The sequence below is a fragment of the Artemia franciscana genome, chromosome 6 (assembly GCF_032884065.1).
Source record: "Artemia franciscana chromosome 6, ASM3288406v1, whole genome shotgun sequence".
NCBI lineage: Eukaryota > Metazoa > Arthropoda > Branchiopoda > Anostraca > Artemiidae > Artemia > Artemia franciscana.
The window spans coordinates 24215757-24229223 of record NC_088868.1 but is presented as its reverse complement, the minus strand read 5'-3'; the positions used below and the strand labels follow the sequence as shown (position 1 = coordinate 24229223).

The following is a 13467-nucleotide window of genomic DNA, read 5'->3' as shown; positions in this document are numbered from 1 at the left end:
AATAATCAAGATTAAAAAATAATACACTCTATACCAATAGGCAAATCTGACATGTTAAGAGATATTGAGCTTTTCCTCTTTTGAGCTCATTTAATGAACATATGTCTTTGGACATAATCTACTAAGTCAATTTGTAAGTTTGACCCAAAAATGCATATTTTAAACCTATTTTGTATAATAGTATATTTTTTGTAAATTTATGTATATTTTGTATATTTAAAACCTAATTTGATTATCTCCCCTTTACCACAAGGATAGCAAGAAATATAATGCTGTACAAATTGTTGACGATTGCAAAATTGTTGTTTTTTATATATTTATTTATCGAAATAAACTACAGCCAGCCGAAATTATGCCACAAAAAAAAAAAGACAGATGAAATAGTAGCAATAAATTTACTAAACAATTATAAGAAATAAAAAGAAAAAGAAATACAAATTAACATAGCTTTTAAACTTAATCAAATTATTTGGCATTAAATACCGATTTTACGATCTACACTTTTCCGACATTATTGATCAAAGCTAAAGTCCGAGGCCCCCACCTCCTTCTTCAAAATCTGTTTTCCTGAGAAATATATGGAGTGTTTGGTATAGGAATGGAAAAACATCCATGGATTACTTTCAATCAATTTCGACAAAATGACACTATATAGTTTTTTTTTTTTTTTTTAACGGCATTACTATGAGCACTCCTATCAGTAATTCAGCTCAACATTTATTCAATGTTATATGTAAAAAAAAAAAAACAAACAAAAAAACAAAACAAAAAAAAACAGCAACATCGACCAAAATCGAAGGAAACAAATTCCCAAATCTTATACACGATTAACAAAAGAATGTTGACCAATTATCAACTCCCCACAATAAGTTAAATTTTATATTGAAACTGTCAGGTTGATAAGCAATGGCTTAATTGAAAAATTATGTCACAACCTACGTTATACTATATATTATTATTGAGAACGTATTGATGAGGCAAGTTATTCTCCTGCATAACTGAAGTGAAACTATCCTGATTCAAAAACAATATTTACAAAGAGGGACCCCCATGAGAGACCTCGGGAGAAAATAAAGACGGTTATAAGTACATATTTAAATTGCGTCTGTTTATTGAATTTAAATATTACTATGTTTATCATATAGGTTTATTTACTATTCATTTCTTTGTGTTTATATATGTCTATTTCAAATATAAGCACATGTCACTTTTATTTTATGTATATATTCTATATTAACATAAAACATTTATATTATGCAGATCGTCATATTTATAAATCTAGGCACATTTTTCATTTGTATTTTTTAGTCCAATTTGGGTTTTCACTAAGAAGAAATTAAAAATACGCAGGTATTTTTCATTTCCACAATAATAGGGACGGGGAAAATATAGTTACGAGGCGGACTGAAATCAGAATAGCAACAAACACAAAAATATATGCATAATGGTTTGTTTTTTAACCAGTAATCTTGTTTATACATATTCCTTATAATTTTTAAATTTACCTATAATTGTCACTGTCAGGATTCTCTGAAACTTCTTCCTCAGAATCCATACTTTCATCATCAATAGGCAACGGAGGAGGAGGAGGTGGAGCAGAAGCCTTCTTAGGAGAAGCACTGACAACGATTGGCGGTCTAAGAGTAGGTGAAGATTCAGTCTTTTGACTCCCATAGATGGCGTTAATCTTATCCTTTATTGTGGATCCAACAGTATTCTTATTTTCAGTTTCTGCAAAATGAAGGTGTCAGTCATAGACATAAACAGCAAAAGAACATGTTCATCGAGAAAACAATCGTATGGCAAACCTTTCCTCAAGATTAATTGGATGTTCTAATTCAAAAAGGATTAAATGCCGCTTGTTCAATTCGACTTGAATTTACAGCCAATACCCCGAAAACTAAACCAGTTCTAACGATTGGGCTAATTTTTTTTTTGCTTGGTTCTTAAGATATCAGGGATTTTATTGGGGGGGGGGGGGTCAAGATACACAATTTTTTTTTTTAATTCATTTTTGTTACGTTTTTACGAGCCGGACAAGCATTTCGGCTTTTCGGACAAGCATGGGGGTCAATCACCCCATGGATGCGGCTTTGAATGACCTCAATACTCTTTTCTCGATTAAAAATATAGTTGAAAAATAAAGCTTTTGATATAAAATGTTATTAGAGCTTTTGATATAAAATTGTTATTAGCTTGTATGCCCAGAACACATTTCTGTAATGTAAAACGGTTCTCAATCACTCTCTAAAAAGTGCAGAATTTGTTTTTCCATTCGAAGTTTTTCTGTTCAGTTCATTTAAGTTTAATTTGTGTAAATAAGGCCTTTTGAGTTGCTGCATCCGATGCTACATTTCAAATTTGCCAAATCTAGTTGCTGAGGGAAGTGAAACCAGTTCTAACGATTGGGCTAATATTTTTTTTTGCTTGGTTCTTAAGATATCAGGGATTTTATTGTGGGGGGGGGGATCAAGAAACACAAAATATTTTTTAAATTCATTTTTGTTACGTTTTTACGAGCCGGACAAGCATTTCGGCTTTTTGGACAAGCATGGGGGTCAAACCACCCCATGGATGCGGCCTTGAATGCCCTCAATCCTCTTTTCTCGATTAAAAATATAGTTGAAAAATAAAGCTTTTGATATAAAAATGTTATTAGAGCTTTTGATATAAAATTGTTATTAGCTTGTATGCCCAGAACACCTTTATGTAATGTAAAACGGTTCTCAATTACTCCCTAAAAAGCGCAGAATTTGTTTTTCCATAAGAAGTTTTTCTGTACAGTTCATTTAAGTTTAATTTGTGTAACCAAGGCCTTTTGAGCTGCTGCATCCGATGCGACATTTCAAATTTGCCAAATCTAGTTGCACCAAGATCGTGCCTATTGCAATTTAATTGTGACTACCGAGCAATTATATTCCGCTTTCACAAGAGTCTCAGTCTGCAGTTAGTTGATATAAACGTATACTTAAATAAAAATGTTTTACACGACCTTAGAGAAACCCCAAACTAAATATTTCCAAAATTATAACATGGTATATACATTAGAACAAGGATAAATAATCGAGCGTTGATATAAAACTGGAAATCTGACATTTCTAGGCTAATAATCAGAGGTATTTAAAAATCACAAAAGGTTTTGCGCTTAATTTCATGAGACAAGTACAACTTATAAATAACTAAAATAGAGTCTATATATGGACAACCTTATACCTTCAATATTTGGATTCTTGGCTACATAAATAGCTTTTTACCAACATGTCCTTTCATCCATTTTTTTTTTAATTAAAAATAGATGGTGGTGAGCGTCAACCGTAAAAAAAAGAAGCGATTTCAAGAAGAAGAACATAAAAGAAAGAAAAAGATATAAGATGAAGAGGTAACACTCTTGGAAAGGTAGGACGAAATTACAAATTCTTACCCTTTTCCTTCAGCCTTTCGGCTATTTTCTGAAACCGCTGCAATCCAGCAGAATTAGGAGGCTCTTCCTTTGCAGATGTCATGCATTTGGCAGCATTCAACGAATCGGAGATTTGCCGAGACGCCGGTTTCTTTGCAGATGTCACTAATGCAGCTTTAGGAGATGGATGAGAGGGTGAGTTGATCTTCGGCGAATCTCTTGTTTGCATCTGAGACTCGAAAAACTTCTTCCTTTCTGATAGAGTTAGCTCTGCAGGATCCTTCAGCTTTGGCCTTGGCGTAGCAGCTGATTCAAACATAATAGCTTTCTCTGAAACAGACCGAAGTTCTGGATTCGCAGTTGGAGTGCCACCCGATTTCATCTGAAAAACAACAACTTTGATGCAACTAACGACAAAATTCATGTCATATTGTGTGACATGTAACATATTTCATACTAATATATAACATATTTGATAACTTAATAGTTTGGGAAGAAGATACATTTTAACGGCTATACAACTTATTCTTCTATATACTTATTCTATATACGACTATTCTTCCGCATAATAATAATAAAAAAAAAGAAGCTTGGTCAATCGATGATCAAAATGAATAGAAGGAATACAAACTTTATTCTCTCTCCCCTCTGTGTTAGTGCTGGTTTTAGGGGGGGGGGGCTTGCACCGGGGCAGAATTTCAGGGTGTATAATTTTTAATAAGTAATCTAACGGTTATAATCATTCAGTAATTTTTTAAATTTTATTTTTATTAAAATAAAGTAGAGCCCGCGGTTAATAAATGATAGCAATTTATAAATTATTAATAAATTAAGATAACAATAAAAATGGATTATTAATTAACTAATACATTGAAAATAGTTCTGTTTATAAATGAAAACTTTGTTAAAATTTGGCATGAAAATTTCTAGGGACAGGGGGAGGGGGCACTAATCCAGATTTTGCCCACTGCACAAGAGAGGCCAAAAATATAGCTAGGGTTAATAAATCCCTTCGGACAAAGGTGTGTCCCCTTTGGACCACACCTTTAATTTGTTTCACGACAAGCACTGTGCCACATTTTAGAAAAGTACGATTTACAGCGGTTTATCATTCATAAATTTTTAGATGTTATATGAGCACATACAGTTTTTCGTAGACAAAATGCGCCAAAGTATCCCTCCTTTGTGATTGCTGGTGACTTTAACACAACAAAGAAACAGTGGATTTCCGATGTTTTGGATTTGCGGCAAGGTGTCGCAATACCGACCCATCAGAGTGGCAGTATAATTGACTTGATCTTAACAAACTTTACAGACTTCCAGCGCCGTAGTCACTAGGACCCCTCCAGAATTCCGATCATTTCATAATTTTTCTGGGAAACAAATTCAGCAATCCCCAAAACCAAACAAGTCAAAACTACTGTACGACCGCTCATAAGAGATTCCGCTTCTATGTTCGGTCGCTAACATAGACTAATTTGACTAATTAGTTAATTCTAATTGACTGACACTAATTCTAACTGACCAGCGATCGGCAACTACTAATTTGATGACATTTGCTCCGAGTCAGACATCAACGTCAAAGTCAGTAGGCTAAATAGCATACTTTAGGAAAAGTTCCATGCTCATTTCCCGACTAAAGTCATTACCGTTACATATAAACCGTGGATCACAAGCAACCTCAAGGACCTAATTAAGACTCACTGCCGCCTTCACAGCAATGGAGATTCAGTTGGCTCATCCCAGTTGCGGAAACATATTGCCAAACCGAACAGGCGAGCAAAGAGACAATGTGTGAAGGACAAAATTATGCCCTTACTTACGACAGATCCACACAAATGATATTCGTCAGTAAAAAGACTTGCTGGTAAACAACATACAGAGACTTAAGGGTTATGAAAGAGGATGGTACCTTATTATTGGCTACGGAAGTGAACTTTGTTGCCATTTGTACCACTTTTCCATCAATTACTAGTTCAGAAATTGAGTCTCTCATTATTGAAGCAGAGATTGATAATGTAGGCGAGATTTCCGAGTTTGCCGTTTAAAAGGAACTTCAGAAGCTGAGTAGGAACTGTGCGTCCCATCCTGGCGAGCTTCTTTTGAAGTTGTTACGTGAATTCGCTATTTTCCTTGCCAAGCCATTCTCCTCCATTATTAAGCAGTGTTTCCAAGAGCAAGTGTCCCCTAGTGCTTGGAAGAGAGCGTAGGTTCGCGTCATACCCAAAGTGAAGGGTCCCAAATCTTGCGATAAACTCCGACCTATCTCAATAACCCCAAACAGCTAAGTTGATATGGATATTGAACTCCACTCTGACCGGACCACTAAAGGTGTCGTCACCAGCAAAAACAACCTTACCATTCATCTATTGCTTTTTTTACCTAAATGGAAAGATTCAGGACGGCAGACGGTAATAAACTGTTGGTGTTTGGGTCAAAACCACAGAAATAATAGAACCATTAATATTAACCAAGAACAGAACTGATCCTAGAAGAGAGCCTTAAGGGACGCCAAACTGAAATTGGGAGAGGGAGCATTGCCGCTTGTACCGTAATGAAAAAAGGCCTAAAAACGGGGACTCTTTTTGGGGCGCATAGAACTTGCACTTAACAGAACACTAAAATAATGTTAAAAACCTACAAAATCAAAGGGAAAATACAACAATGTCTGAAGAGCAGGAGTGGAGTCAAGCCGAGAAGAAAAATAACCTCGTTTTCTATCAATCATTCTATAAATTAGGCCAAATAAACCATTGAGGGATTTATATGATGAAGTTGAGCCCCCACTATAGATCACTGGTAATTATTACACCAAAAAATGTATAGATATCCGTTTTGATATTGTACAACGAAATTTCGCGGACAAATATTAGATACCCTTTCCCCTATTTTATAAAAGAAAAAAAGGCTTAAACTCCCACCTTTGCAACTCTAGCCGCTTCCATTTCTTGTATCTTCCTTGCCCTTTCTGCAGCCACTTGAGGTATTTTACGGATATCGGAGTTCGTATCATTTCCTTTTAGTGGAGACATGTTCTTTGGAATTTCTGGTTTCACAGGAGATGGTTCAGCTCTCTTGGGTGTTGCTGCTGGCACTGGGAGTGGGGCGTTTGTTTTCGTTTGAAACGGCTCCTAAATGATACAATTTTCACTGAATAAAATAGCTAAAACTGGTATTATTTAAAAGAACAAATAAAAGGTTCGGAGGTAAAAATTAATATGCACTTACCATAAACCTATGCAATTAAGGGAACGTAACGTTCAGCAACTTCTTTAATGAACAAAGTGGTTCCACCCCCCCTCCCCCAAATCAGCTTAAGCATAAAGAAGAAGCGATTTAGGAGACTTGAAAAAATCTTACAGATGTACACATACCATGTTCCTATACTAGTTCTACTGTACTACAAGCTAGTGAGAGAGAAATAATAAATAATAATAACTAGACTAGAAACCCAATACTAGTCTGTAAAAAAAAAAAAAAAAAAAAAAAAAAAAAAAAAAAAAAAAAAAAAAAAAAAAAAAAAATCGATTGGAAACTTCTGAGGATTGGTTGAGGGGGGAAAATTCAAAGAAGGTGAAACGGGGGAGGATTGTCCACCTGTGTTTCAGCCTTAAGACGTTTAATACTACGAAAAGTTTGTAGTAGTATATTACGACAAGCAGTACAAAGCCCTTTGGATACGGCTACATAGTCTCTTTTTATTGGGTTGAAAAGAAACCTAGTTACTACTAAAAGATAGCACCGACTAGTAATTGTGTAATAATCCATATTGGAACGATTGGATCGACTGCTGCTTCTACCAGTACTAGTGCTATTACTGTTAATACTACTAGTAGTCCTATACCTAGTACTGGTACCACTAATACTATCACTACTGTGAGTACAATTACAAATATGTTTTTCTTTTCTTCTCTTTTTTAAACTTTCTACCTATGCTTCAAGGGTTAGCCAAGCAATCGGAAGCTTAAGAAGGGTTAGTTCTTTTGTTGTATTTTTATTTTACTTTCTTCCTATATTTAAGGGGTTAGTCCAAACAAGCGAAAGCTTAAGGAGGATTAATTGTTTTGTTGTATTTCTTTGAAGTGTTTTCCTTACATTCTTGTTGCTGTTTGTTTTCTTGAATAAGCTCCATTATTAAATGTAATCAAAATTAATTGACATGGTTAGATTTCTTTTTAATCCGAAAATGTCATTAGAATTCAATTTTGAAACTTGGGTCTACTTCATTTTTCAAATTATATTCCGATAGTAAGATATAGTTAGTAGGCTTAGAGACCGCATCGTTTTATAAATGTCTTGCTATAAACCATATTAAAGTGTTGCTTTTTAACACAAAAATTGCTGACAACATAAAACTAGAAATGATTAACTTGCGCGGTTTATAAAAATAGTAAACTACCAAAACTTTTTCTACATAGCTTGTACTTCAGAAAAACCATTCTAAGGAAATAACTACATCCTTTACCACCAACACATCAACAAACACGATGTAAATAACAAAATCGTTCCAATAATTATTTCAGCATAACAACATTTTACATCCTATTAAAAAGAAACAAAAATGAAATTACCTTTAACCTTTAAACAAGCTTTATTGAACGTTTTCCTCTAATACAAAGATTTTTTAGGAGGAAAAAAAATACAGTAAGTTAATTGACATAGCAACTAACCTTACATAAAGTGGCCAAATACAAAAACCGACTAAATACCCATATTGTAGATGTAACACCTTAATATAGCTTTTGACATTTTTCATATTTCTGAGATTATTACCAAAATCATTTCCTAAGCTATCCTCAAAGGGATGATCAGCAAAGCGAGGTTGATCAAGAGGGTTAAAGTATGACTGAACAGACATTGCCCTCCTGACCCTCCCTCTTAGAGCAGATTAGAAAACCTCATAGACAATTATCTCAGAAATGTGACATTATCTCAAGACACCGGCAATATGCTATTTTATAGATCTCACCAAGATACCACTAACTGTTATAACAAAGTGTGGAAGTCCAACATAGAAGTCATCAAATAGAAAATTACAATCTAAATTCTACATATCAAGTACAAAAATGAGCAAGGCCACATTTTCCCTCTAAAATCATAAATCAAAACCGAACTGAAATTTCTTTAGAAATGGAGTGAAATCTTGATATCATTTTTAAAAAATCCCCCACAAACATCCCAAAAAACTGACGCTTTTCGTCACAAATTAAAAAAAAAAAAAAACTTAAAATAGATCAAGATAGCTAAGTCTAAGGGGATCGGCATAAAATATGCCTACTACCGAAAGGGCTGGAGTCTAGGGGCCTATTAATAGTTTTTCTAATACAATACACTTTTTCCAAGAAGTGGGAGTAGTAGTAAGTACGACGGCACTAGACCTTCAAGGTCCAAACCGGCGGTACTGATCTCCGTTTCGTGGTCCTTCGAGTGAAAAAACTACCTGAAAATTCTTGAACTATAGTATAAGCTACCCTGGCTAAATCTTTACTTACAGTAGAGAAGCTTAGGAAAATACATCCACAACTAAGCATATAAGTTACCCTTTTATTGTGCTGAGTATTAACGACATGATCTTCCAGATCGTCCACTTTCGACAAGGTGGCTTAACTTGGATCTCTTATACACTAAAAGAAATTCGCTTTAGATTAACTCCGGTCTTACACCTATCTTGAAACAAAAGGTGCGTGATACTTTTTAAATTATTGCAACTGGTGCACAGAACATGCATTTTGACATTACCACTCTCTAGTGACCATCTAAAGCAACTAAAATTACACTCCCTTTTTATGAAAGGTTAAGTTGACTTTCCTACTAAACAATCCCAATTAAAAACTCAACATTTGTTGTTGTTTTTGCCACTTCTGATATTAAAATCACATCTCAAAAACAATAGCTTAATCTAGCTTATTCAATAAGATAATGAGACGAAGAAAAAAATGTTACCTTTGATGGTGCTTCACCAAAGTAATGAAGTACTTTTGGCTTGTTATTCACTGGCGATCCATGATTTTTGGTGGTATCTGTCTTCAAAGAAACTTGACTCTTTTTCATCGGCGAATCACCAAAATTGTAAACAATTTTCGTTTTGGATTCTGTTTTTGTGTAGCCCTGAGCTTCCTGAAAGATTTCTCCTTTATGCGATATATACACTTTAATTTTACTTAACAACAACTAAAGAAGAAAAACATTAAAAGGCATCAAAACATTAATTTCAACAGAGTCCAAACGTTAGAAACATTAGTCGAAGGCGTACTAAAGATTCTTCAGATACTTCGAACGGAAACAAACAAAATTAACCCTATGAGTTATCTCTAAACAATAGTTTAGCACCAAGCCTTTATATGACTCTGCTAAGGTGAAATAAAGTTATCAATCTATACACAAGTTACTCTTGATAAACATCTTGAAAGTCTCAGATTTGCTTAACATAACACTTTTTGACCTTATGAACGGGAAGTTAGAATTAATTTTCCTACCCAGGGCTGGTAATACATTGGAATTCAATATTACTTTAATTTAGAATGCAACATAAACTAAGTGACCAAACTGAATCTTCCATTTTTTTTGTCAAGTACGACAAGAAAGCTTGAAACTATTTTTATCTGTTAAATAAAACTAGAGCAAATTACAAACTAATCATACTTAACCTCATTTTTATGATCTGTACAGTGCGTCTTTTCTTGGCACAACACAATGCCAAGTTTGATAATTTTTTGAATAATCACTTCATAAAGGTCTCTAGAAACTGAGTTGTGAATTAAAATCTGTAGTATCTGTTTTGCATTTTTTCCCCTGCTGTTTTCTGTTTTTGTGGTTTTAATAAACTTCTCACACTCTCTCTCTATCTTGAAGAAATATTATGAAATTAAATACAGCTTCGCTAACGCTTTCCTAAAACAGATATGGAACCAGTTCCATTAATGTAGTTACCTCTCTTTTATAAAAAATTAAACTAGTTATCGAAAAATGATGGATTGGTGTTCCAGTTTATAATCGTTCATGCAAATCAGTTGTTTCCACCTATTCCCTGGATAACTTTTTGAAATCTGTCTGTCTCAAAAACTTGTTTATATTTTAGAATTTCGAGTCTAAATTTTACAAAAATCCATGTATCTGCAATACATAGTTGTAAAATTTTATGGGTCAACATTTAAATTTCCACACATCTACACAAATTAATGCTAACTACTTTTTTCAACAGTTGGGACGGCTGAAACATGCCTTAAGGTGCTAACTTTGTGTAACCTAACAGTGTGTAATATACAAAACGGATTTTTAACTATATTTTATAAGGACTTTTTAGGGAACTAAGTAGATCCTTTCAAAAACTAAAAGCTCCGCCGTAATAAAAAAAAAAAAAAAAAAAAAAAAAAAAAAAAAAAAAAAAAAAAAAAAAAAAAAAAAATCTTAAATCTGCTGCACCAAAGGGTGATATATCCAAATCAGTTGAAATATCCACGTTAATTCATTGTTAACAGCACATTATTGACAAATGACTAAATAGCTAAAGAAAAACGCATTATTTATAAAAAAAAAAAGAAGCAAAAATCACATTGAATTGAAAACGAAAATGTAATTTTAAACTACTGAATAACACAATAACTATGTTATTGTGAAACTTATATATTTCAGAAATTATAATGGAATAAGGAGCGAGTTATTTTAGCACCTGTAAAGGATAAACAGGAAGAAGGAACTGAATTCACGTCAGAATTTCCAATACGTAATTTAGCTGTTTGAGGGGGCATAGGCATTGGAGACCATTCCTGGCTGTAACTGAATTATATAACAACGAAATTAGAGCTAGAATATAACAACCGTGGCAAAGCAGAGAAAGAAGTGTTTTTGGTATACGTGATATCATGCAATATTGCAAATGTTTTTGAATGAATCCGAACAGCTGCAGCAAAAGGCATGGCATAATGTCTGAGGTAACGACCCATGAAAATAAAGAGCAACAAGATCTGCGGTTAGATAACATGCCAAATCAAGCATATTACAACGAATGAAAAAAAAATCTACAGTTACAAGACGAACTATAGGAATATTCTCATCAAATAGTAAATGAAATCTGCAGTTAAGAGAGAACAGCGAAATTACAACGCGTCCCAAGAGAAAATAAATTCTATAAAATGGATGGTTCTTTGATGCATTAACAGGAAGAAGCAATTAAATTCATGCCAAACCTTTTTTAACTCAATGATTTGACACCTTATGACTTAAAACTAATGAATAAAGTAATAATTACGCTATTACGTAATTAAAGAATAAAATTTATATATGTGTACTGGGGGCCGGTCGAAGCCCGGACTCCCGGTACTAAATATATACACTTACATTTATTTGCATGTGTGTATAAAATTTAGCCCTTGGAATATATTCTCTGAGGCCAACCTGACTTTCATACATAATGATGATAGAAGGTAATAAGCTTACCTAAGCTATGGATGTCAGGTGATTGATTTTTCTTCTAACGATAATTTCGACAGGACCTGTGCCTGTCATCATCAGGTTAATTCAAATTTCAAATTTCATCCATAGCTTAGGTAAGCTTATTACCTTCTATCATCATTAGCCCTTGGAGTAGGGTAAAAAGAAGAGTTTTGATGGGTAAATGAAGGAATTTTGGGCTTTAATACCAAGATGCTATTCGATGCTGAATTTATGTACTATATCTCTTAAACCTTTGGCAAACTCGAAACAACAATGTTACTGAATTTTTGTGCCGAATTTTCTGTCCATGGGTAGCATTGTTTTGAAAATGGCCTCATTCACTGATATCTATATATATAAAAATAAGTTGTCTGTCTGTGGATGTGTGGATGGATGTGTGGATGGATGTGTCAGGTGACGTCACCTGAAAAAACTGGATTAGGTGACGTCAAAACTGAAAAAACTAAAAAAAGGCAAAAACTACAAAAAAAACTAAAAACTAATAAAAAAAATAAAAAAGCTAAAAAACTAAAAAAACTATAAAGGTAAAAACCAATAAAAAACTGAAAAAACTAAAAAAAGGCAAAAACTACAAAAAAAAACTAAAAACTAATAAAAAAAGTAAAAAAGCTAAAAAACTAAAAAAACTAAAAAAAGGTAAAAAACTAAAAAAACTAAAAACTAAAAAAAAACTAAAAAAGGTAAAAACTAAAAGAACTAAAAAAGAAAAAAATAAATGACGACACTCAAAGAGAAAGCGACCAGGACAAAAGGAATGTTCGATTAGCAATCAACAAAGCACCGGGACACAGGGAGTATAAATGACGACCAGGACACAAGTAAAAAAAAAAATTAACAAAACTAAAAAGAAGGTAAAAACTACAAAAAAACTAAAAAGAAAAAAAAACTAAAAACTAATAAAAAAACTAAAAAATCTAAAAATCTAAATAAACTAAAAAAGAAAAAAAAAGGAAAAAAATAAAGGAGAAAAACAAAACTAAAAAACGAATGTATATACAGACCGGTACACCGGGATACAAATGACGACCGGGACACAGGGAATATAAATAACGACCGGGACACAGGGACACAACTACAACGGGGACACCGGGGGAAACAGGGGGATATAAATGACGACCGGGACAAAAAAACTAAAAAGAAATAAAAACTAAAAACTAATAAAAAAAACTAAAAAATCTAAAAATCTAAATAAGCTAAAAAAGAAAAAAAAAACGAAAAAAATAAAGGAGAAAAACAAAACTAAAAAACGAATGTATATACAGACCGGGACACCGGGATACAAATGATGACCGGGACCCGGGACACAGGGAATATAAATGACGACCGGGACACAGGGACACAACTACAACGGGGCCACCGGGGGAAACAGGGGGATAACCTGACAATCTATTTATATGCAAAGACAATGGGACAGCAAAGAATGTTGTATATTCGCAAGTTTTACGTAGTTAAAACCATATATATATATATATATCTATATTCACAGGTGGGACATAGGGACACAACTACAATGGCGCGTAACGACTTACGCGCGCGGGGGGGCTTGGGGGGGGCGCGAAGCGCCCCCACCAACTAGGTGTTGGGGTGGCGCGAAGCGCCACCCCAACAGCTAG

The 13467-nt window shown here is 33.9% G+C and overlaps 1 protein-coding gene across 1 annotated transcript in view; it reads right to left on the bottom strand.

Annotated features, from left to right (window-relative positions):
- Positions 1 to 13467, bottom strand: part of LOC136028228 (anillin-like) — a 64871-nt gene that overhangs the window by 36861 nt on the left and 14543 nt on the right. The window contains exons 4-7 of the mRNA XM_065705952.1: positions 9344 to 9517; positions 6322 to 6531; positions 3422 to 3782; positions 1506 to 1731 (exon numbers count right to left, since the gene is read on the bottom strand). Coding sequence (XP_065562024.1) covers positions 1506 to 1731; positions 3422 to 3782; positions 6322 to 6531; positions 9344 to 9517 — 971 coding nt within the window. The remainder of the gene's footprint in view (positions 1 to 1505; positions 1732 to 3421; positions 3783 to 6321; positions 6532 to 9343; positions 9518 to 13467) is intronic.